General features: G+C 39.6%; 2 protein-coding genes across 4 annotated transcripts; both read right to left on the reverse strand.

Moving 5' to 3' along the window:
* Window positions 1-577: 577 nt before the first annotated feature.
* Window positions 578-16,283, reverse strand: LOC121726852 (glucose-6-phosphate exchanger SLC37A2). 3 transcript variants are annotated; one of them, XM_042114453.1, is made up of 14 exons: window positions 15,902-16,283; window positions 15,323-15,492; window positions 12,942-13,022; window positions 12,576-12,709; window positions 11,584-11,716; window positions 11,047-11,195; window positions 9,775-9,840; window positions 9,130-9,171; window positions 7,063-7,255; window positions 4,413-4,561; window positions 3,917-4,040; window positions 2,551-2,628; window positions 2,337-2,445; window positions 578-814 (listed from the first exon to the last, which is right to left on the reverse strand). In XM_042114453.1, the coding sequence occupies exons 1-14, from the start codon at window positions 16,048-16,050 to the stop codon at window positions 739-741; spliced, it is 1,653 nt and encodes a 550-aa protein (XP_041970387.1). In that variant the 5' UTR covers window positions 16,051-16,283; the 3' UTR covers window positions 578-738. The 3 variants fall into 3 exon arrangements, with proteins under 3 accessions (XP_041970387.1, XP_041970386.1, XP_041970388.1); XM_042114452.1 differs by lacking the exon at window positions 3,917-4,040 and adding an exon at window positions 4,065-4,188; XM_042114454.1 differs by lacking the exons at window positions 3,917-4,040; window positions 9,130-9,171 and adding an exon at window positions 4,065-4,188.
* Window positions 16,284-17,071: 788 nt separating this feature from the next.
* LOC121726851 (tRNA pseudouridine synthase Pus10) lies at window positions 17,072-25,977 on the reverse strand. The gene is made up of 12 exons (XM_042114451.1): window positions 25,835-25,977; window positions 24,692-24,969; window positions 24,466-24,575; window positions 23,683-23,822; window positions 23,503-23,604; window positions 23,263-23,384; window positions 21,759-21,872; window positions 21,078-21,180; window positions 20,321-20,427; window positions 19,958-20,051; window positions 18,053-18,242; window positions 17,072-17,296 (listed from the first exon to the last, which is right to left on the reverse strand). Exons 1-12 carry the CDS (start codon window positions 25,955-25,957, stop codon window positions 17,115-17,117), a joined length of 1,665 nt encoding a protein of 554 aa, XP_041970385.1. The 5' UTR covers window positions 25,958-25,977; the 3' UTR covers window positions 17,072-17,114.
* Between the last annotated feature and the right edge of the window lie 619 nt (window positions 25,978-26,596).

Genomic DNA, 26,596 nt, shown 5'->3' on the forward strand with positions numbered 1-26,596 from the left:
TACGACTACAACTAAGGCTAATGCCTCGAACTTCGCGGCGAGGGTGGCGACTGGCGGGCGCGGAAATGGAAAGTGTTATCTTTCCAGGTCAAGCACCCCGCCTCGTGAAATTCGATGCAAAAGATTAATACATGATATAGAAATAAAATATAAATACTCTTAATTTGATATAATAATAATTGAAGCGTTAACTTACTAAAATAAATGAGTTAAATATCAATTTTTATGTACATTATAATGGTCTATTTCGCTTTAATAAACAGATAAAACTGTTCTGATTACATTCGGAAGACGTTTCTGACTTTTTTAATGTTTCCTTTTTATAAGCATAATGTCAATTCATTAGTAGAACCTCTACTGTAGAGGATCCACATTAGCGTGTTGAGAAGGACAAGGATGTCTCAAAATACTGTGAGGGTCATTTTATTACACTGTAATATTATCAGCTCACCAGTTTTGTTATATAATTAAAAAGTTCGAATTTGGTAACTCAACACAGTGCTCATAACTATCTCATTGTAGTCATTTAATAATCAACATTTGTAATCTATATTCTATAAAGATTTTACCTTTTGTCAACACGAGGGTATTTACTATTTAGGTAAGAGTTTATCAGACGTTAGGCCGCTGCCTCGAAGCTCAAGCGTCGTCGGAGGTGGTGTCCGCTTAAGGCAAAATTCGAAGCAGCGACCTCATTCATTGCAATGCCGTTGTGGTGTTGTGTCTCATAATACTGTCTCACTCGATGCGCACGACGCGCGGCGACGCCAACCGTCGCTCGCGTCGCAAGTGAACCACCTCGGACTTGGCTATCCTGAAAAGCCCACACGTACTGACTTACGCCTCTAGTCCACCGACGCTTTCGCTTGCGACAGCAAAAACTGACAGTAAACTGTCAGTACTATGCTACGAGTAATAAAAACTAAGGAAACGTAACTCTCATACTTCAACCCATAGACATAATATACGACAGTATATATTATGTCTATGCTTCAACCGTTTTAAATTTGGCTCCTTTTCGAACACTAAAATATGACAATTCAGATTTTCGCCAAGGTCGTATCCCAGGTAACGTATCATAATATTGCGCGCCGGACGACAGCCTGCGCGGTTATTGTCATTGTCATAGTTATTCAGAAACAAATAATTGTCAAAAGCGGATAGTATTATGCAGTATACACCAAGCACATCTACTACACGAAGAAACGAGCACATAATTATTATTTTAAAATCAAACATTTTCCTCTGATACTTAGTGAGCATACCCATACTACGTGACCTACTTTTTAAGATTTTTTTTATTATTACATTGTTACATCTTGCATAACACTGTCCATGGCGACTTTGTAAAAATTTTGTAATTATATTATTTTTTGATTATTGCACTTTTAGAATAACATGTAAATTTAATAAGACAAACACAAAGAGACCAGCTTAATTTTATGCAAATACCCTAGCATCCAACTTAAATAAACCATATTTTTTGGGTCGACAAAAATACAAGAAATTTAAGCATAAATTTAAACAATTCACTTACAGATGAAAGGTTATTCCTGTATTAAAAGTCGTATCTGTATGACTTCTACACCATTTCACATGGCATTTAGGCATTTTAACAACAAAAATATTGTAAAAAGCAACGTAAAAAGTAGGTAAACAAACCTATGTAAACAAATTGTAAAATGAGTTTCACAAAATTGTCATGTCAACAGAATGTCACTCGAGTATATATACACGAAAAATGTGTACCGAACACATGCATAAATATGCATGTATTCGGGTCACATTTTGTAGCCTTTTGGTGCACTTTTTTTGACGGAGTTACTCTTCCTTTGTTTTTATTATTCGTAGGTACTATGGCAAAATTTCGCATAAGCTTTGTCTCGCTCTAACATTAGCTTAAATGAATTAGTTGCGTGATGCGTCCTCGTCGTCGCGAGGAACTGCGAAACGCTAGCGAAACACCTGCGGTGTAACAGTTTCGCATGCGAAAGCGTCGGTGAACTAGAGGGGTTAAAACTTATAGCAAATATTATATAAAATCTATAGCCCGGTCGCGAAGCAAGTAGAAATATGTACATTATCTCAAGTTTGAGTTTCTACTTGCTTTGCGATTTAATTACAAATAGTAATTAAATACGTTTACAGGAAAGCGTTAGAAGTGAATGATACCAGTATTTTGGTGCGTGAGTTAACGAAACGTATGACAGTAGGAGAGTGAAATGTCATAAACATATTTTGCATAAGTACCTTTATAGTATCTTTAAAGTTGCTATGCATTTTTACGGGTGTCATTTCACATGCTAAAACTAAAAGGGATTACGTTAAAATCGTACCTGAGGAGCAGTATGAGCGCCATGAAGTCGCAGGCTATGAGCATGTAGAACACCACGCTCCAGCTCTGGCCCGCCATCACGCCCGCTATCGACGGACCCACCGCCGCGCCTGCGACCGATATCACACTTTATGTAAATCGTTATACCTACCAACTTGAGCGAGGTAATTTTGAGGTTGCTTGACTTTCGTCAGTATAGACGAAATGTAACTTACCGATGCTGCCCGTGCCGTCAATGATGGCGGTGACGGTCGCCAGCGCCTGCGCGTCGCCCGCCAGGCTGCTGTGAGTACCTGTAAGTTATAAAACATTTAGCACTTAAGAAGAGTCCACACCGCCGTTTTTCCATACAAACGTTGTCCCCTGTTTCCTCCCTGGATAATGCAGATAGAGTTATGATTTTTTTCCTGAATATCTATGGCCACTATTAGCATGTCCCTATGTTTTCTTTTTTTTCATAATTTTATTATTAAAAAAGATAAGAACGTCCAAAAACCCAAAAAAATGGCCAGATTTTCCTGTGTTCAAACACCCAGAAAACAAAACTGGCTAAAATATACAAAAAAATAAAACATAGGAACACAGCTCAAGCCTTGCTTTAACTGGCTGACTTAACGTCCGTTAAGTCTTAACGGACGTTGTTCGTAAAGTCCACATCCTGAGGATGCTCCGGTGTTGGGGCGAAACGCGCGTCGAGGTTTTCAACCTGCATGGTGGTGAGGGGCCTTGCACGGATTTGCCAACATTATTGCTTGTGTGGTGGTGGTGTTTGCAAGTTCTTGCATGCGAGTGTACGCATAGGCAGTGTGGGAGGAGGGTGGTGCTGTACGCATGCCTATGCGTACACTCACTCATTTACTTAAAGGTGGAAGTTGTTTTCGCGGAATATTGCTAAAAATAATAACAAACTAAATTTAAATCGGTTCAGTTTTGGAGAAGGAATCAGCGGACAACGAATCGAAGATTTATTTATTTATTTATTTTCTGTTCTTTTATTAGAAATTTTGTCGTGTTGTCTCTATCGCGCTCTGCGGTGGGAGACTTGAGATTGGTGAGACAGCAATACATTCTCAAATACCTATTTTCAATTTCTCTCGCTCCTGGTGTATCCTCTTAAGACTAGATATGAGCGCCGCGCCGGGATTTAGTCTTTAAGTTAAGACTAATTCAGTAAATGTAACTTACCGGGATTTAGTCTTAAGTTAAAACAATTCACATTAATTGGTTGTAACAATTGTAGGAATAGTAGGACTTGTTCTATGGATCTAAGGACCAAGAATAAAACCAGTATATTTTGTTCTTAATTTGGCTACATACATCATGGTACTTACTACTTAATCCGTATTCAATAAAAAAAATCCGTATTTCAAGTGATATTTTGCAAGGCGTTTTTGTTCTAATTTTGGTTATATGTTGGTGTGTGAGCGTGTGTGTGTGTGCGGCGCTGTCGGCGGTGGTGATGAGCGCGTAGGGCCCGTTGACGAGCACGCCGGCCGCCACCAGCAGCGCCACGCTCGCGCCGTACGAGCTCGCGCCCCACCACAGGTACGCCAGCAGCTGTGTATGTGTGTGTGTGCTCACCGAGGTCAGCGCTGACGGCGGTGGTGATGAGCGCGTAGGGCCCGTTGACGAGCACGCCGGCCGCCACCAGCAGCGCCACGCTCGCGCCGTACGAGCTCGCGCCCCACCACAGGTACGCCAGCAGCTGTGTATGTGTGTGTGTGCTCACCGAGGTCAGCGCTGACGGCGGTGGTGATGAGCGCGTAGGGCCCGTTGACGAGCACGCCGGCCGCCACCAGCAGCGCCACGCTCGCGCCGTACGAGCTCGCGCCCCACCACAGGTACGCCAACAGCTGTCACGTGACATAACGTTAAAGACAATTATTTTTTAATAATGAATACAATTTTTTCAAAGTGACGCAAGCTGTAAGCCATTTATCTTATAGTTATAAAAAAAGATCTACTTAAGCATTAGTAGACTTCGGCATTTTGCAGCACCTACTTATTATATTTTCTGCAATTCTTGGAGGGCAAAAAACAGGGTGCATGATGAATTAACTTAGTGGATAGTACGTACAGTGGGTGCGCAGAGGGCGTAGAAGCCGGTGCAGACGAGGGCGGGGCAGGCGGCGGCGTCGGCCAGCAGGCCCGCCAGCGCCGCGCCCACCACGCCGCCCACGTCGAACGCCGTAGACAGCTCGCCCGACTGACGCGGCGTCAGCGTCGCTATACACACAAACAATAATACAATAGTTCTAAAGATTAAATAAAAAAAACTTTAATATATATCTATCTTTTTAGGGTTCCGTACCCAAAGGGTAAAAACGGGACCCTATTACTCAGAGACCTTGATGTCTGTCCGTCTGTCTCCAGGCTGTAACTCGAGAACCGCTATAGCTAGACTTCTGAAATTTTCACAGATTGTGTATGTCTATTGCCGCTATAACAACAAATACTAAAAACGAAATAAAATAAATAGTTAAGGGGGTTCCCATACAACAAAAATGATTTTTTCGGCCCTTTTTGCTCTATATCAATAATGGAAACAGAACTTGAATTTTTCACAAAGTCCTTTATTATATGTTTACGTTTAATATTTAATTATAATATTAAAATAAAATAAAAATTTAAGGGGGGCTCCCATACAAAAAACACAATTCTTGGCCTACTTTGCTCTGTTACGGTACGGAACTCTTCGTGCGTGAGTCCGACTCGCACTTAGCCGATTATTTATATACTTTCTATGCAAATGACAAAACGACGCGAGTTTGTTTAATATCATATTATTTATTTTTTTGGACTTGACTTAAGAGTAGTCCACACCGCCGTTTTTCCATACAAACGTTGTCCCCTGTTTCCTCCCTGGATAATGGATAATGCCGGTAGAGTTATGATTTTTTTCCTGAAAATCTATGGCCACTATTAGCATGTCCCTATGTTTTCTTTTTTTTTTTTTCATAATTTTATTATTAAAAAAAAGATAAGAACGTCCAAAAACCCAAAAAAAATGGCCAGATTTTCCTCTGTGTTCAAACACCCAGAAACAAAACTGTCTAGAATATACAAAAAAAAATAAAACATAGTAACACAGTTCAAGCCTTGCTTTACTTATTATTCTTAATGAAAAAAGTACTTAAATCGGTTAAGTTTTGGAGAAGGCATCAGCGGACAACGAATCGAAGATTTTCTGTCCTTTTATTAGAACTTTTGTCGTATTGTCTCTATCGAGCTCTACGGTGGGAGACTTGAGATTGGTGAGACAGCAATACATTTTCAAATACCTATTTTCAATTTCTCTCGCCCCTGGTGTATCTTCTTAAGAACGCGTTTCTACGAGAGCTAAGGGTGGTTTTATCGTTAAGCGTTTCGGCAACGCCGTTGAAGCGCGCATTCGAATATGTATGTCGCAGCCGACTGGTTTAAATAGCCGTTCAATCAAACAGCTAGCCCTTTGACTGAACAACGCCATTCAATCACACGTCTAGCTTTTATATTGAATATTTTAGTCGCTCAAATTTAGTCGTTCAACACTACAGCTGATTCAAAAGCTGCCGTCTAATTGATGTAGTTCAGCACGCACCGCTGCGGCGCTAGGTGCGTTTTATTTACAATATGTAATAATTGCGTATATAATAAGGTGCGTTTTATTTACAATACGTCAACTAGCAGGTGTTTGTTGGTGTTTGTGGTTGTTTTTCGGAAAGAAAGTAGTTAATAAAAGTTACAAGTGTTGTTAAAGAGACAAAAATTGTGGAGGCACATACTGAATTAAAATTTCAATAAATATTCGAGGAGAAATTACGGGATTATGAAATGGATGGACGCAGCCTCCCCCGAAAGGGGGGTTCGGGGGGCACAGCCCCCCGTTAAAACAAACACAATCCAGAAAGTCCAAAAGTTGGTTAGGTTAGGTTAGAACTTAGACCACAACACAGAGGGAGCCGAGCGAGCGCAGCGAGCGTGCTGCGGCAGCAGCCGGCGACCGCCGTCAAATAAAAGGGGGCCTCGGGGGGCGCAGCCCCCCGCCAAAACAAAAACAAACTAGTTGGCTAAGCGTCGTCTAGCTGTAGTGTTGAACGTTGTAGTCAACAAGTCGGCTAAACGACGTATAGCCGTGTGATTGAATTTTTTTTTTATTAAATAAGGGGGCAAACGAGCAAACGGGTCACCTGATGGTAAGCAACTACCGTCGCCCATGGACACTCGCAACATCAGAAGAGCTGCAGGTGCGTTGCCGGCCTTTTAAGAGGGAATACGCTCTTTTCTTGAAGGTTTGCAGGTCGTATCGGTCCGGAAATACGTTTTACGTGAATGGCGTTGTTTAGTCAAAGGGCTAGCTGTTTGATTGAAGGGCTATTTAAACCAGTCGGCTGCGACATGTACATGGGGTAGTAGAATCGTTGCAGCAGCGCGCTCGACTATAAAACGAACGGAAAGGCAAGAATGACCAGCAATTATGGAGTTTCGGACGCGGTTACTTTAGGTTAGGATAGGAGGTTACCGCTTAGAGCGGCGAGACAGTGTTCTCGACCAATAAAATTCGCCGAGAGTACTGTCTCGCCACTCTACACGGTAGGTGTAAAAAGGCATTAGTGTGGAACCGCTCTCGGAGCGCCCTTCACGTACTCTGCGGCCCGGTGCTGGCATTCACACTGTCATGTGTGGCTGTATAGTTTAACGACCGCTGTTGTAAATTAAATTATACTGGAAATTAATTTCAAACTTACTCGACGAATTAATATACGACGGCAGCCAGTATAGGAACGTATAGCTGACGAGTTTCGCGAAGAACAGAGACAGGGAGAACTCCACCACGCCGGGGATGGTGAACGCGCGACTGAGTGAGATGGCGCCAGTGTGCGAGCGAGACGAGCGACGCGACAGCAGCGCAGTCTCCTCTGTGGCGTCGTCTTGTTGATGCTGTGCAGAATAATAATACAATAATATAGTAAACGTATCATGTATTCAAATTTTTTGTATATTTTTTTTTGTTTTGTAGTATTTTCCTATTTTAGTAGTTATAGCTGCAAATAAATGATTATTCTATTCTATTTTAAATAGCTACAGCTACGAGCAATGACATATTATCTACAACTAGCTGTTGCCCGCGACTTCGTCCGCGTTAGCATAGTAGATCGCATCCCAAGTATTATTTATTGTACAAAAATATTCAATACACAGAATTGACTTTCCTACGATTTTATTATATACTTAGATAGATGTTTCGCTCGGCTTCGCTTGCATAATTTAGGAATTTCACGCAACCGTACATTTTGCAGCAAAAAATAGCCTATGTCCCTTCACGTGGTCTATTCTTCATGTTTGCCAAATAACATAAACATTACTCCAGTAGTTCATAAGATAATAAGCAATTCCATATAATTTCCCCCGTTTTTTCCACATTTTCATCTATTTCGTCGCTCTTGTTAGTCTTAGCGTGATAAAATATAGCCCATAGCCTTCCTCGATAAATGGGCTATCTAACACTGAAATATTTTTTTTAAATTGTACCGGTTCCTGAGATTTCAAATAAGCCCTTTCATTTAATTTCCCACGTTTTTTCCACATTCTTCTCTATTTCTTAGTTCCTATTAGTCTTAGCGTGATAAAATATAGCTTATAGCCTAACTCGATGAATGGGCTATCTAACATTGAAAGAATTTTTCAAATCGGATAAGTAGTTCCCGAGATTAGCACGTTCAAATAAGCTCTCTCATATAATTTCCTCTATTTAATCACTCCTATTAGTCTTAGCGTGATAAAATATAGCCTATAGCTTTCCTCGATACATGGGCTATCTAACAGTAAAAAAAATATTCAAATCGGACCAGTACTTCCTGAGATTAGCGCGTTCAAACAAACAAACAAACTCTTCCCAATTATAATATTAGTATAGATATCTACATAGTTTTTTAAATACAATTAAATAATTATTTTATTAATGACGTGTCTAAATCTATATCTATGGACGCTTCACACCACGTCAGTCTGGCCCCGTGGTAAGTACCTGAAGGACTTGTGTTACGGGTACCAGACAACGGAAATATATTTAATACTTTTATACTATACATACATTTAAGATTTTTATTGTATGATACACATATTTAATACACATCCATGACCCAGGAACTTCGAAAACTGTTTGTTCCGTCGGCGGGATTCGAACCCGCGACCCCCGGCTTGAGCTACCAACGCGCTCACCACTGAGCCACAGAGGTCGTCAAAATACAATTATTAATATAACTGTCTATTTTATATTGCTACAATTACATTTATAAAATATATTAATCAACAAACAGACACGATATATATGTATATCGGACACGAGATATATAATGATTCACATTATCATAATAATTATTATAATTTACAGAAAATGTAGAAGTTTTTCAGAAAGAAATTCAGTGCAAAATTTAAAAACATGCTTCATGCAACATAATCGTGCCATGCACATGCACAGTGTAATGTGTATTAATTGTGCAAAATTAATAATAACATCCTAAAACAGCGATTATTCAAATTGACTTGCCATCCATTTCTTTCGCTCAAATGAAATATTATTAAAAGATTGTGCTGAGCGAGTAGCAATATTGAGGATACCTGATCGAAAGAGACAGAAAACAATAACCTATGTGCAAGTGTGACAACTACGTACCTTTGATTAACGTAAGAAACCAGTATCTATGCCTAGAGTCTGACATCGATAAAAGATATAACCGACATCTGTCTCTATCTGTGCTGAACGTGTGACAGTATGAGAGACAGAGATAGACATAATATACGTGCGTGCTTACCTGCGTGTTAGCGGAGTGGCGCGACGGCCGCAAGCTCGCCGCCTGCAACATGCTGTTACTCACAACCGTGCCGGGTTAATACTTAACACTATACCTATTACTGTCATAATAATAATGCAGTATTATCAGTCAGTCAAAAGTCAGTAAAGTAAAAAAATCGTAATTTCTGTAAGTATTCATTATTTTAAGTAATGTGAAAAACTCATTGAAAGACTAACTGCCACACTCAGAGTGGAACATTATTTACTTAATTGTAATTAATTCAACATTTTGACATAATCCCAATACATTATCTGTCAAACTCTTCATTAAATTCAAGGTTACGCGTAATTAAATGTCTCTGAGTACGGCGGTTAAGCACAAATGCTCTTATTTACACTCAGTATATACGTAATGGTGTGCATTGACGGAACATTTAAATGCATCTATTTTTAATATTTTAATTTGTCATAGTCATGCACACTGCATGAGAAAAAAACAAAAGTATTATTAAAATGCACAAGTACGTAACAAATGCATATTTAAAGTTTTTGTCAACACAACCTTATATAGCGTATAACGAAGCGGACCCAAGAAAATAACAGTCCGTTTCGCCGTACGCTCTCATCACCGGTTAGTATGGAGTGCATCATGAGAAGCACTTACCTGGTCGCCCACTATCACCTGCGACGGCTCCTCCTCGTCGTCAGATCTGTTCGACTGTCGGCTGGGCTGGAGAACAAAAATGAATTTATAATCACATTCTATCATCTATATCGATACATACACATACACAACTTGACGTATCATGAGTGTGAACGCTAATGTGTACGCAATTACGTACGCAGACAGCGCGTCCGTAATACTCTTTGTATAACTTTTTCGTTATCTAAATCCTTCTTTCTGAATCTTCCTTCTGAATCAATTTCCTTGGTACACGATAAATTGCACGACTTATATTAAGAAAATCAGTTCGACTAGTTATAATTATTATTAGGGTGTGCACCAGAGGCGTTGTTATAGTTAAGGTTATCGTCAAATATGGCGTCCATTAATTATTTATCTAAAACTTTTTGCACGTTGTACAAAGGCGGGCTTAATGCCTTGTGGCATTTTCTTCCAGCCAAACCTTAGGGTGTTGCAGAGATAGTGAGGTAGATCATGCAAACACTTAAAGGACAGAGGGATTAAAATATCATTATTGACTTTAACTGGAGATTTAACAGTTCATTTGACATGTTCATTATAGTTAAAGTAAGTTGGTGCAACCCACCCTTATTATTAACATTGAACATCATTTACGAAATATTGCAAGGAAAGAGAAGGCAATAAGTCATTAGATGAATTTCTATCAGCTCCTTTCGCGAACAGTACACACGGAGGCGCGGTCGAGCTGCAGGCCCACGTGTCGGGGCTCCGGCGCGAGGAACAGGAACACGAGGCAGGCCACGCCGCCCATCACCAGCGCCGGGTACACGAACAGTACTCACGGAGGCGTGGTCGAGCTGCAGGCCCACGTGTCGGGGCTCCGGCGCGAGGAACAGGAACACGAGGCAGGCCACGCCGCCCATCACCAGCGCCGGGTACACGAACAGTACTCACGGAGGCGCGGTCGAGCTGCAGGCCCACGTGTCGGGGCTCCGGCGCGAGGAACAGGAACACGAGGCAGACCACGCCGCCCATCACCAGCGCCGGGTACACGAACAGTACTCACGGAGGCGCGGTCGAGCTGCAGGCCCACGTGTCGGGGCTCCGGCGCGAGGAACAGGAACACGAGGCAGACCACGCCGCCCATCACCAGCGCCGGGTACACGAACAGTACTCACGGAGGCGCGGTCGAGCTGCAGGCCCACGTGTCGGGGCTCCGGCGCGAGGAACAGGAACACGAGGCAGGCCACGCCGCCCATCACCAGCGCCGGGTACACGAACAGTACTCACGGAGGCGCGGTCGAGCTGCAGGCCCACGTGTCGGGGCTCCGGCGCGAGGAACAGGAACACGATGAAGGCCACGCCGCCCATCACCAGCGCCGGGTACACGAACGACAGCGCCCAGTCCGACTCCACGTACTCCGCCGCCAGGACAGTGCCTACACCACATAATATTGATTATTAGGCAGGTGGCAAGCCTACGTAATTCGATTGATTTATGTTAAACTCAATCGATAGATTACGACTAACATTGACTTGACATAAGCCGACTGAATGAAACAAGTCCACTATCTGCCTATGAATCAATTACATATTTATTTACACTAGCAGTAAGCTATTTAACAAGAAGTAACTTTTTCAAAAACAATATGATGTTACAGATTAGGCTACATCCGCACATAATATGGTATTATAATAATTTAACATTACAAACTTTATACGGATTGGTTTTGGGCGTTTCCTTTTTATCAGAGTACTTGTAAAAATGCTCGGGAGTTTAGTGCATTCTTGGGCACATTGCTCGTCTATACTGGGTTTGTTACTCACCCAAAATATTCCCAAGCGAGGTGTGCGAATTCCATATGCCGAAGATGAGGCCCTTCTTGGTGTTGCCGAACCACTTGCCCACGATGGCGACGGTGCCCGGCCACCCCGTCGTCTGAGCGACGCCCGCGCCCGCCTGACAACCGGCAGAGGGATTACGTATCTTGCGAGTTGCGACAGCAGGGCTATAGGCGTTTGACAGCACAATACTACAATGTCTGTTGTCAAACATCTGTTGCATAAGGGCCGGTCCATATGGCGCGTTGCGTCAGCGTTGCGTCGACGCAGTGCTGCTGTTGCGTTGCTTTACATACGAATAACCAAAGTCTTCACACGGCGCGCTGCGTCGACGCAACGCACACGACAGCAGTCCCCAAGACGAAGCGGGAGGGGGTGTACTCATTGCGACGACAGAGCGGCAGCGCTCAGTTGCTTGTGCGTTGATAGGAGGCTGCGATGTTTTGACAAATCACTGCGCCGATGGAATGTTAAGCCTGCGTTTCGTTGACGCAGCGCCTGTGTGGCCGGCTATGCCTCAAAATATTTGCGTTGCGGCAACGCAACGCACCGTGTGGACCGGCTCTTATGCATTGCTGTCGCAACTCGCAATATACAATATAATCATTAGCCTCGGAACATAGTTCCAAAAACCATAATAATGATTATATTATGATATACAGGTGGGTAATGTTTCCGAACTTTTCCAATTTGTGTACTTACTTAAGTATACTCAAACTCTACCTACTTAGTAGTTGGTACCCTGTAGAGACTAGACTAGAAGTATCATTTAACTTCTAATCTAGTCTTAGTTGTCTGCTCTAAGGCCCATTTGTGCCGGTTAGGGTTAACGTTAATGCTGAGTTAAAAGTTATGTTCAATCTCTAATTCCTCATAATAATTTAAAAAACTCGTGTTAATTTAAAACAGTGATAATTTTAACTCGGATATTTTGTGCAAGTGGACCATAGGGTATGATGATAATTCATAATGATTACCTGAACAATCAGATAGAAGGCGATGTGATGTATGTTGAGTGTTTTGCCCAGGCCGAACAGGTAGCACATGATAGCGGAGATCATCATGCCCAGTGACAGGAAATATCGCAGGTCCACTCGTTCAGCCACCATGCCTAGAAGACGTTAAACATATGAATTCATAATTTCCAAAGATCGGTCGCGGAGCATGAAGACTTCCGTTCATTTTTCGCTAGTTGTCTGTTTCACTACCATCACAAATATTTAGTTTACGCAGGTAATAGTTTGAATAATATCAAAAGTACATGGCGAGAGTGGAGGCCACTGTTACTTGTGGTTTGTTTTTTTACAAAAATATTAACAGTGGCCTTACAAAATACTGCTTACCTGATAAAAACATGGCGCCTGCATATGAAAACAGAAACGCGGAATCCAATGTCCCCAACAATGATTTGGCCTCTGGTGTGTCTAAAACAGAAAGTCATAACTTTAACTAGTTTTTTTAGGGTTCCGTACCGAAAGGGCAAAAACGAGACTAAGACTTCGATGTCTATCCGCTTTTCTGTCTGTCTGTCTGTCTCCAGGCTGTATCTCGAGAACCGCTACAGCTAAAATTTTGAAAATTTCACAGATTGTGTTACATATCTGTTGCCGCTATAACAACAAATACTAAAAACAAAATAAAATTAATATTTAAAGGGGACTCCCATATAAGTTTTTTGGCCATGAAAGACACAATATTCATGAAATCCTCTATTACAATGTTTGTACTTTAATAATTAATAATAAAATTAAAATTAAATACCTATATTTTAAGAGGAGCTCTCATACAAAAAAAAACCCAATTTTTCCCTAGTTTCGCTCTATAACGGTACGGAACCCTTCGTACGCAAGTCCGACTCGCACTTAGCCGATTTTTTCATTTATGATTAAAATTAACAAAGCCTAGGGGGATATTAGATTATCATATATATTGGATCCGAGATCATTGAGTCAATGATATTGGATAATGTGATATAGACATAATATGATTCATTTCTTCCTTTATCATAGATTTTTGACATTTGCTGAGAGATTGGATCCAATACGGTCATAGAAATAGGTGTTGCCAGTTATTCTAGTAACCCTGATGACGTCAATCGCTGTCAGCGTTAGCGCTCTCCATTGGCTATTGAAACCACATATGACGTAAAATAGGATCAATGAAATATGATAATGTAATAAGCAGATATGATCAAATGATCATATATATTGGATCCTATATATGATCATAGAAATTATCCAATATAAATGATAATGTAATACCCCCCTAGAGATTTTAAAATCTAGAAGTTCTATTATTTCTGATATAGTCAAAGCAAAGAGGTGAAGGAGGAGGGTGATAATTACTGCAACTTTGTCGCACCGAATTTCGTTTATTGCTCGTAAACCTCATACATTTTTCTACATAAAAGCTATCCTATTTCCTGAGAATGAAAGTATATAATTATGTATATTTCATTCTCAGCAATGCAATTTTCTATCAATATACCAATCTCCATACAAAATTGCATTGCTTTCAAGAAGTTACAGACAAACAGAAAACAGACACACTTACGCTTTTTACAATATTTGTATATTGATAATTTATGATTATGGTTGTAACTTGTACCTCATATTTAGTGTTTTTAAAAAATTACTCTAATTAACGGGAATACTTGTTAGACCACTGATAATGATTCCAAATACCCATTTTAAATACATATATGTAAAAAAAGATAAGAATCAGATAACAACAACTACATTTACTATCTAAATGTAATCTAAATAGTCTGACATGTTTTTTTTACAGTTCAAACAACATAAATTAGGCATAACATATATTTTTTATGCAAGTTACTTGAAAAATATAATTTATTTTAAAGAATTGCCATAAGTATATAACATCATGTTTCATGACTCAATAACATGAATTAAATAGTTTGAATAATAGTATAATAAGTATTATAATAAGTATTATAACATGAAATATGAATCATCATACCAAAACTGTTTTAAGCTTTGTAATATGTAATACAATATTGTTGTAACAGCATATCCCAGGTGTGATTGAAGTTACAACTAACATTGCCAGCACTTTCATTATTATACATAATTAAATTTTTCTCTTATAGTATATGTCATAGTATAGAATTATCTATATATATATAAAACTCAAAGGTGACTGACTGACATGGTGATCTATCAACGCACAGCCCAAACCACTGGACGGATCGGGCTGAAATTTAGCATGCAGGTAGATGTTATGACGTAGGCATCCGCTAAGAAAGGATTTTAATAAATTCCAACCCCAAGGGGTTCAAATAGGGGATGAAAGTTTGTATATAATAATACCTCTTAACACGAGCGAAGCCGCAGGCAAAAGCTCATTGTTCTTATAAAATGACAATTTATTTACTACTATAAATCAGAAGAACAATAACTTTATTGTGCCATAGAAAAGTATAAGCTATTGTAAAACAAGGTTTTATTGCACTGTTCAATATTCTACACATTTAAGGCCACTTTCAGTTTGGTTCCAGTTATCTTATTATGTCTACATTAGTGCCTAGAAAGTTATTTGCTCCATGACTTAAGAAAATAGTCATAAACTACACTTAGGACATTAGCCACAATTAATTTTGAGACTCGGACAATGTTTCAATTGTCAAAGGATGTAGTAAGAACAAAATAATATAGAACTATATTGCGCTAAAAACATACAAATTCCTATTGTATTATATACTCACTAAAAGGTGCCCAGTTACACCACTCATCATCTCCCGGTGGCACATTTGATGGAGGAGTAAATCCGCTGCAGTTCTGGTGCAGCACATTCTTCACCACCGATATAGGCTTCCTTGTCAAGTGATATGTCATGTATGTGAAGTATGTCAGCACCAGTACACTTGCTTGATACCTTGTGTAAAAAAAAATATAAATAATTCTTCAAGCCCCATAAGAGCACCGATGATCGCGACAACAATAGAATGCAAAAGCATTTCCTGGAATCTGCGATCAAAGTAATAATAGTAGTAGAATTATAGCCAGTAAATTACAAATGTGGTGCTTTTTAATGCCTTTTAATTGGTAAACTAGAATAAGACCTATTTCTTGTGATGCTTTTCTGATAGTATAGCTGCTGAAGGTCTTCTCATTTTTAAATTAGAAACAACTTTATATATTTGGATAAGAATGAAATTTCAAATTAAGCCCCAGTCAAGATTTATAAAGCATTTAATTTTGAGGCCACAAAAAATATACAGGGTCGGTGGATAAAGACCACGGGGTAATTTAATTTAATAAAGAATAGTATTACACTCACATACCATCGTAATCTGTTAATTTGTAGCCGCGGGCACAGCTTCTGTAGACACTGGATCCCCACGGGGGCGTCGCGGCTCACTCCGTTCATTTTGACCCTCTGAAGGAACTTCCTGCCCATAAAACTTTTCAAAACTGTTACCGACCCTCCCATCCACGTTTAGCACAATACCACACGCATAGTTTATTCTTTGTTTACGTTACTTGCATGGCTAACACGAAACTCCGGCGAACGGTGGTAATGACTATTTAAAAAAATGGCAGCTCCAGATTTAGGTTAATAGTAATATAAAACAAAACTTTTATAAACTTAATCCATGATTCGAATAAAAAGATCGTAAAAAATCCTTAAAATTTTACTTTTGAACAGTTTGCGACTTGCGTTGTTTTGACTTTTGACACGTCTTAATATTTTTGATGTCAATGTCAGCCTAGTAATCTGTGACGTCAGCTGCTTCTTCCTTTCTTTTTCTTGTTTGATAGGCAAAGGCCTTTACAATTTGACATTGTTGTGCTGACCTCTAAAGTCTAACCTACATTCAACCGTGAATCGTGATTCAACTTATAGACAATTAAAGACAAGTTTTTTTACATTTATTCAGTTACGTAATATCAATAGTATAAGTACATGAGTCAGAATAGTTAAATGTTGTACTTAATTACTTTTTACTAAAGTTTATTACTCAACTCCTGATATAGAGCGGTTAAAACAATGATTAGCATTTAGCACTTTATACCTTTTATCACTTAAAAATGTCTGCCTTTAAACATAATAATATATTTCAATTTTCAATAAATCAATGAAATAAAGTTGTCATCAAAATCGGTACTTATTTTATATACACTTTTTGAACGTCGCGTCGGGACTAAGATGCCTACCATCGGTTTGGGAGCTAGCGAGAAGAATCGGCGAAGAAACTCGCACGGGGCCATCTTTTACCTAAAATATAGGAAAAATTATCTTTTGAAATAATAAATAATGTTATAATACCTATGACTTACAGTTATATAACAAAAAATAAAGTAAAGTGTGCTGTATGTAAAGAATAAAAATATTGCTGTATGTAAAGAATAAAAATATATGATGCTTCCGAATGCCATCGTACGGTGGTAGTAGGTACGCGGTAGGTAAAGTCGAGCTAAGAAAACGAAACGAAATAAAAACTCAGGACTTGCAATCAAAACTTTATGACATAAAAGTAATAAACAAATTGCTTTCTATGATTTATTTGGCGGCCAATCGAGATGCACAGCGGTGACGTCTAGCGCGAGCATGTCGACGCGCGCGCCGATAGCCTCCCCCAGCGACGGCTGCGTGCGCCCGTACTCGCCGTGCACCCACTCCTTCACGTACGTGCCCGCTGATGTGCGTACACGGATCTTGAATAACTGCTGCTGACCTAAAAACAAACGTCAGAGGGCATTGCTCAAAACGAAAACATTATCTACATTCTACTTTTTAACCCTTGAAGAAAACAGAAAGCTGTTGTAAGTTTGACGCATCCCGTTGGGCGTACCCAGGTTCTAGGCCAGGGGGGGGGGGGGGGGGGGGGGGCAAATTACGCAGATTCTGGGTCAGGGAGGGGGGTTGGGGCAAATCAGATTTTTTATAAGCTAGGTGTTTATAAAGAGTAAAAAATTAATAATTTTTAGTTGTAAAAATATTGTATTGCAAACAAATGGCAAGCATTCGTTTTATTATTTTTATACATAATATACTTAGTAGGGACGTCAACATGATCCAGGGGGGGGGGGGGGGGGCTGCTGACCCCCCCCCCCCTCGGTACGCCCATGCGCATCCGTGTACCTATGTGTAAGTCTGTCGGAGGATCGTAGGTATCGCATCCAAACAGATGAAACACAATCTAGTTTTTTGTCGGCACTGTAATGCCGCGGCCGCACATGCGTCTATCATCACGAAGCTTCGTGCTATGAGACGATACCATTGGACGATACACGCAGATCTTCCAATGGTATCGTCTCAAGCACGAAGCACTACGCATGTGCGGCCGCAGCGTAATGTCATATCTTGATCTGGCCATGTTTTCAACAATAAAAATATTAGATATTTCAAACTATTAATCACGTCCTAGCTTTTCGCAGCAACTTTTTAATTGGATTTAAAACGTTCTAAAATTCAACCTCTCAGCTCTTACCTGGGACTTTTTCCGCAGTGAAGTCTAATATCTGTCGTGTGCGCGTGAGCAGCGGGCGGCGGTGCAGCACTCTGATGGGCGTCTTCTGCTGGATGTTGAGCTTGATGACGTCACCGGCCGCCGTGTTGCGGAACGCGTTCATGCGCTCTATATCTGAGTCTGTCACCGTTATCGGTGCGTCCTCCGGAAGCTAAAAATTTGAGTTTTAATTTTAAAAATTTATGTTTTAATTTTTAAAGCAATTGCATAACTTTTATCGCGGCGACGAATCAAGAAATTCCGTAACGAAAAACGCCTAACATTCATCTAACGTCGTTTCAGTTCGCCAGACCGGTGTGGCTCGGGGCGTAGAGCTCACCGCTGTGCCGGTCGGTGTGATGTTGTCAGAATTCGGTACGGTGTTTGTGTGCATCATAGAATTAGAACGTAGTAGTAAAGTATTTTGATATCGTTGGTGTGCATGCGACCGGATGTATGCGAATATTAATTGCAATAAGTTGATTAAAAAATTCTATGCTTTACCGCGGCAGTCCCCGATTGCCACATGCTTTTTTTTATTAACATATATTACGAGAAGAGAAAATACGGTATATTTTTTAAGCAACATTGAAGCTTATCAGTCCATTCAATTAATTGTGTAAATGTTTTATTAGAAAAAAATATTTATTTATATTAGATATTATTGAGACTTGGCTTTCGCTTGAGTATTTATGTCAATACTTAATGTTAATCTTAGATAATAATAAATGATACTGTTTATTTTGACAAGATAATAAATAAAGAGTATCTATCTATCTTCTACCAGGTCAAAATATCTGTAGACCTAACTCAATAACGTCATTACAGCGTGGTTTATTAACCCCCGACAAAAAAGAGGGGTGTTATAAGTTTGACGTGTCTGTCTGTCGATCTGTCTGTCTGTCTGTCTGTCTGTGGCATCGTAGCATCCAAACGGGTGGACCGATTTCGATCTAGTTTTTTTTGTTTGAAAGCTGACTTCATTGAGAGTGTTCTTAGCTATAGTTCATCATCATCAGCCTGGTCCGTGCTGAAAAATCGCGGTTCATCTGGTTCGTGAAGGGACGATTAGCAACTTGCAGTCGTTTGGTGGGCTTTATTGCATTCTAGTTCGTGACATTTATGAATATTTACACTACGTGATAACAATTATGGACTAAAATATCACTTTACACTTAGGAATTATTTAAACTTAATGTCAGTAAAATATATTATTTCATTACTTTTTAAAGTTGTTTGGCGGGGGTGTTTTTAAATTTCTTAATTGTCTATAGATTCAAAATTTTGTTTGTTAATATTTTTAGCAATAGTCCGCGAAATAAACTTTCATCTTTAAGTAAATGAGTGAGTGTTAGCATAGGCATGCGTACATCACCTCCCTCCTCCCACACTGCCTATGCGTACACTCGCATGCAAGAACTTGCAAACACCACCACCACACAAGCAATAATGTTGGCAAATCCGTGCAAGGCCCCTCACCAGGTGCCTATGTATACACTCACTCATTTGCTTAAAGGTGGAAGTTTATTTCACGGAATATTGCTAAAAATAATAACAAACTAAATTTTAAGCTATGGATTTCCGCAAAGTAACGCCTGATTCCATTAACTGCTCTATAGATTCGTCTGCTATGTTATCGCACATCAGGCGAGTCTACAGACGTTTTAACGGGTGTAGTGTATGCGCAGTGTATCTACATAGTAGATACTTAACATTGTCTCATAAACACCAGTAGTAGGGATGCAGTCTATATAAATCATCTGTCACGTAGTCAATATCTCTCAGTTGCATAGTGACAGTGACGGTGGATAGACGAGCGCTCCGCAGTGGTACTGGGTGTGTTAGTGAGCCAGTGTCCCTAGGATACTACAACGAGGTTGTACTCACATTTTCATCATCACGATGTGACAGTTTGATGCACAGAGCTTCATACGTTTTGCATTTTGTCTCTTCACCCTTCTTTAGCTGCACAAGATCGTCTCTGAAAATAATATTTGTTAATAGCACTCTACGCTCAATTTTATCATAATATCTTTCAAATACTATTAGGATACGAGCTTTTGAAATGCAGAGGTTTTACACAATGTTAACAACCGTGCGTTAAAGTAAGTGACGAATGAAATCTGTGACGCGCAACTCAATTCCAAAATGTCGCAACTCGCAACCCAATTGAAGCAAAATTAAATTTCTATCTCCTTTTTCAAAACAGGTCAAAGATCAATTTTCGGAAAGATGATGATTATGATTTACCTAGTAATAGGCTGGAATGTTGTCACAACAACGTCTCCGCTCTGGGATATCTCCTCACACACTCGCTCCAACTCCGCAGCAGTCAGCTCGCGAGTCGGGTCCGTTACCTGTTGAATTATACACAACACAAAAATATATTAAGAAATATGTTTTGTGTTTTGCGTCGAGTAAGTATACTACTGGTCACAAGCAATATTAAACCCAACCCAGCTACTGAGTTCCATTATTTTAAAAGTGGAACTTGGGATTTTTTTTTATGAAATAAGGGGGCATGCGAGCAAACGGGTCACCTGATGGAAAGCAACTTCCGTCGCCCATGGACACTAGCAGCATCAGAAGAGCTGCAGGTGCGTTGCCGGCCTTTTAAGAGGGAATAAGATAATAGGGGAGGGTAGGGATGGAAAAGGAAGGGGATGGAAAAGGAAGGGAATAGGGGAGGATAGGGAAGGGAATTGCGCAAGCGCTGTTTCACGCCGGTTTTCTGTGAGAACGTGGTATTTCTCCGGTCGAGCTGGCCCATTCGTGCCGAAGCATGGCTCTCCCACGTATAAATTATTATTCTAACACGACTTAATGCTATGTAACCAGGAGCCGTACCACGAAACTTGAGACTCAAACAATCGAACGAGAATGCCGCGTCCTATTCTAACAAACGAGAAATGACATTGTTAGAGCAGGACGCGGCATTCTAGTTCGATTATTGGGGTCTCAAAACGGTTTAGTAGTAGGCCTCCAGTAACGTGGCCGTGGTACAGACCTCAACAGCGAAAGGGCGGCCGTCACCGAGACAGCGCACGTCGACGTCCTCGCGACCCGCCGCTACGAACTTCAGCCGCGACTCCGCCGCGTCCGCGTCGAACCTATTACGATGTAAGCAATATTACTTATTAAGGTGATGGCAGTGGCGGGGCAAGACCTAAATTATATGTGGGCAAGATATATCTTGCGAGGCCCCCTGATAGATGTAGCAAAAGGACGGATTTGTTGAGAGAAATAATTTTTTGATACTTACTCAAATTTTTATTTATGAATATTTGAGTAGGTATCACAACTCGTAAAACCTTTAAAAAACCTCGTGGTCCAAGGACCGCCGCCTCTTGGTGATGAGTGATGATAAAATACATCATAAGGAATATCTTGTTTCAAGGTAAGGTAAAACAGCACGGTAGCGGAGCGACGCGACACTTAACGTCATGTACGCAATCGCCTCGTGATCATCTCAAAGGTCGTACAAATGATATTTGTTAGTGTCGCTTCACTCTGCTGCAGTGTATTTACGCCGGGTGCGGTTTCTTAAAGTCATTTAATAGTCAAAAAACCTTAGTCTACCATAAAATAGTTGAGCAAAATATATAGTCCTCCTGAATCCAGAGGCTGCTCTCATTTAATCCAAAATCTAAAAATCCAGCTGTAGTCTACGAGAATAATGTAGTCTCACTTGTATAGCTTGGCGATCGGCGCGAAGATGATCTCCTGCACGGAGGAGGGGAGCACGCGCCGCCCCTCCAGCACCCACGGCGACTGCGGCAGGTTGCGGCTCAACTTCACGTATCTGTAGCACAGTATAAAGAACAATAGTCAATAACACAAGCAACTAGACGATCGCCTATCTCTGTGAGCGCAATTTTGATTTTAGAAACATTGCTGAGTTACGCTATTTTATATAACCTTGCAGTGGCCCTTCTTTTATATTTTTTTAACATTTTAATAGCAAAAATCTCATAAATATTACATTTGCATGTTCCCTATTGTGTCTGTAAATTATATATAAAAATTAAGAAATTTAAAAAAACCCCCGCCAAAACAACTTTAAAAAGTAATGAAATAATATTTATTGCCTTTAAGTTCAAATAATTCTTAACTTGTGTAAAGTAATATTTTAGTCCATAATTGTTGTCACGGTGTATCGGGGGACCGCCAAGTAAACTACAACCTACAACCGCCAAGTCGCTGGTTACCTATCTCGATTCAGATCGCTGTGAATTGATCCTTAAACTTGTTATGTGAAATCAAACATCTACATTAGCGGTCCCCCGACACACCTTGACAACAATTATGGACTAAAATATTACTTTAGACAAGTTAGGAATTATTTGAACTTAAAGGCAATAAATATTATTTCATTACTTTTTAAAGTTGTTATCCTATTGATTACCAGGTGATGCTGCAGCACCAGGTCAACTTTCCATTATTATGTGTATACGTATATTGTATATTCACAAATGTCACGAACTAGAATGAAATATAAAACCCATTAAAACGACTACAAGTTGCTAACGGCCTTTCATGAACCAGATAAACCCTGATTTTCCAGCACTGAGCAGGCTGATGATGATGAATTATAGCTAAGAACACTCTCGATCATGTCAGCTTTCAAACAAAAAAAACTAGATCAAAATCGGTCCACCCGTTTGGATGCTACGATGCCACGAGCAGATACACACACAGACCAACAGACAGACAGACAGACAGACAGACAGACACGTCAAGCTTATAACACCCCTCTTTTTTGTCGCGGGTTAAAAATGGATTTTCAAATGTGTTAGTCGCGCTAAAACTCAAAAACGGCTGAACGGATTGGGCTGATTGTCTTAAAATATTCGTAGAAGTCCAGGGAAGGTTTTAAAGTGACACGAAGTTCACCGGGACAGCTAGTCTATATATATATAAATGGATTTTCAATTGTGTTAGTAACGCTAAAACTCGAAAACGGCTGAACCGATTGGGCTAATTTTAGTCTTAAAATATTTGTAGAAGTCCAGGGAAGGTTTTAAAGTGACACGAAGTTCACCGGGACAGCTAGTATACATTAAAAAGTGTATAGTAAACTTTTTGTCGATTCGAAAACAGAAAGGTGTAGGCAAACTTTATGGCGATTTTATTAATAACCTTTGAGTAATTTGACCATTAGAATTTAGGATAGCTACTTTTTTAGTACATACCTAGCGGCGAGATACGCGGGCGCGTGCGCAGCCTGCACGCCGGCGGTGTGGGCGGGGCCGTCGGCGACGGGCAAGGCGCCGCCCGCAGCCACTAGCGTTGGTAACGTCGCGTTCTCTAGCGCCTGTATTATTACAAATAATATAACTATACTCATTCAAAATAAATTTTAATGTTTCTAAAGCTTTGTTTTAAATATTCCTTAAGGATATTATATAATACTTATAATAACTGCAGCATACCTGTTCTACTGAACGCCGAGTAAACTCAGTAACAAAGCGTCTTTTCTGCTTACTTCTTTCTTCAAATAGCTCTGGTGATACAGTTTTTAGAATTTCTAACTCCTGAAATATAAGAGTAAAGTTACATCTAGCTCAGGGTAATTTTAACAAAAATAATTAGATATTAAAAGCTGGATTCACCTGCAGATCATCAATATAATCCATATTAACTGTGATCAGTAGGGGAGAGATCGCTCCAGAGTCCAAAGTTTTGTTAATATTACTTTCAAGATAAACACCAAATGACCATTTCCATGCTTCTTTTAAAGGTATCAGCATTTCTGAAATAAAAAGATATATAATATCATTTATATTTTTAACTAGCTGTCCCCGTGAACTTTGTGTCACTTAAAAACCGTCCCTGGACTTCAAGGATTATTTTAAGACTAAAATTAATAGAATTGGTTCAGCCGTTATTGACTTATAGCGCTACTAACACAATTGGAAATTCATTTTTATATATACAGCATGACTGGTGAGACATGTTCAATACTTGAGGACGTGATATTTGGCTATTATATTAGATGAAAAAAATATATCAATTGATCACTGAGTAAATGTAGCTTAAAGTTAAATAATTATTTACCCAACGCATGGACACCGCGCGCGGGAAGGGTAGCGCGCGGCGCGGGGGGCACACCGCCGCGCCGGCCGCATAGTAATTTACTAAGTGTCTATGATTCATTTATTGAAAGGGAAATTTGGTCAAAAATTAAGTACCTAATTTTATTACATAATTATAATGAGAATCGAGTACCGAGTACTCTCCTTAAGTATTGAATGTGTCTCACTAGTCATGCTGTATAGATTAATATGAAAACTGTTGTATATAATTATATAGTGTGAGACACAACAAGAAATTAAGTAATGTTTCATCTACTCCTTACAATTTTATGCCACTAAAATCACAATTTTTATGCTTACGTTGACTATATTCAGGGTATTTATCTATTAGCCTCAACATAATTGCTTTCTCTCTTAAAATTGTAGCAATTGGAGCCGACAGAGCACATGCAAATGTTTTGCATTCATATCTGAAACATAGAGAAATAAAATCATAGAAAATATACTAGTTACACACAGAACATTATTATAAAACAACAAAAAATTTTGAAAGTCATAAAAGGATTTTAAATAAATTTATTTTAACCTTTTTTTTTCTAATACTTCTTTAGTCATTTCTACACTATCAGACCAAGTTTGTTCTTGTAGGATCCCCAAGCAGCTCGCACAGACATCCATTTTGCGACGCTTTGGAGCTGGACATCCGTTACCATTTGAATTTTCACTTAAGGCTTCATCGCCATTACCATTAGACTTATTATTATGGGTTGTGCTGTTTTCTGGGGCAGGTTCTCTGCCATTAGCACCCTCTTTTGGCTCACTATCCATATTTTGATCCTGTTCTGTTCCATTGACATTTTCAAACTAAAAAAGAGAAGTTTTAAATAGAAGATCCGTGAAAAATAAATAGTTGAAAAACATATTATGTCTCACGTAAACTACAAAAAATTTTAGTACCTACGTCCTACATTCTTATACAGTAAAAAGTTCTTAGCATTTGTGTTGTACAAAACATGTTACTGAAACTATATATTAGGTATATTTTGTTTAGGCGTCTGTTAAAGGGCTATTATTATTTTAAGTAAACTTTTATGTTACCTACATTAATAATAACTTTACAACTCGGGCGAGTTAACTTGACACCTGGCTTAAATTTTACCCCTCCCTCGCTTCCCCGCGCAGCACCCCGCTCTCGTCGTACGCGTCCAGTAGCGTTAGCATATTATATCTGTTACCGTTACACGTGTGTTATTGAGTTTGCGTTTCGGAGTTATTTGTTAGTTGTTAATGGTTATTGTTTTTGGATTTTTGTTGAGTTTTGTTGTGTTATTTGTTAGTTGTTACATTTGAACGTTAAATTTGTTAAGTTTTTGTTATTCGTATTAACGTTTGAACATTGCCGTGCGTCTGTGGTATGAATTAGCTACTCACGGAATATATTAATATGAAGCTAGATACAAATTATCGGACGCATCTATAAACCTCGTATTCCTGCTGGGGAACCCTTGGGCGAGTCCAACTCGTACTTGGTTAATACTGTGGTTAGTGTAGCCCTATAAAAATAACTTGTTCCGGTAACGTAATTTTTTTTTTGAAATAACTTAAAATAAAAAAACTTTTTTTGCACTCAGTACTTAAGAGAAACGTCAATTGAACCAGGTGTCATGTTAATTCGCCCGAGTTGTAATTATTTAGGAGTAAAATTTTGGCTTGTAAGTGCACCTCTTACCTTTTTACAAAAATCGTTAGGTTTTTCATAGGCATTACGATTTTTTATACCTGCATATCGGAGGCAACACAATTTGCAACAACCTAATGATTGGCAATACGTAAATATTGCTTTTTGATCCATATTAATTATTATTTACCGGCGCACTTCTTCTTCTTCTTTAGAAATGGCCGACAGTGAGTTGCCAATGTCAGAGTGGTTTGAAAGACTTTGCCACAGAGTACTTTTTTATACTTTGCTCTTTGAACCGAAACATGTGTTTACAAATTTAAATTGACAGTTGACACTTGACAAATGACAAACTTGACGTTAAATTATTTTTTTTTATGAAGGAAAGGGGGCAAACGAGCAAACGGGTCACATGATGGAAAGCAAATTCTGTCGCCCATGGACACTCGCAGCATCAGAAGAGCTGCAGGTGCGTTGCCGGCCTTTTAAGAAGGAATAGGGTAATAGGCGAAGGTAGGGATGGGAAGGGAAGGGCCTCCGGTAAACTCACTCACTCGGCGAAACAAGCGGCGTGAAACGGCGCAAGCGCTGTTTCACGCCGGTTTTCTGTGATAACGTGGTATTTCTCAGGTCGAGCCGGCCCATTCGTGCCGAAGCATGGCTCTCCCACGTATTTTCTTATATTGTTACAAATTTAAATAACAAAAACATAATATAACGAATGTTCATGTTCATGAAGATATCTGCAGTTTCCACTTTTCCAGTTGCCACTTTCCATAAACCATTATTCATAGGCTAGTTTATATATACTTA

Source organism: Aricia agestis, chromosome 5 (assembly GCF_905147365.1).
Source record: "Aricia agestis chromosome 5, ilAriAges1.1, whole genome shotgun sequence".
NCBI classification, from domain to species: domain Eukaryota; kingdom Metazoa; phylum Arthropoda; class Insecta; order Lepidoptera; family Lycaenidae; genus Aricia; species Aricia agestis.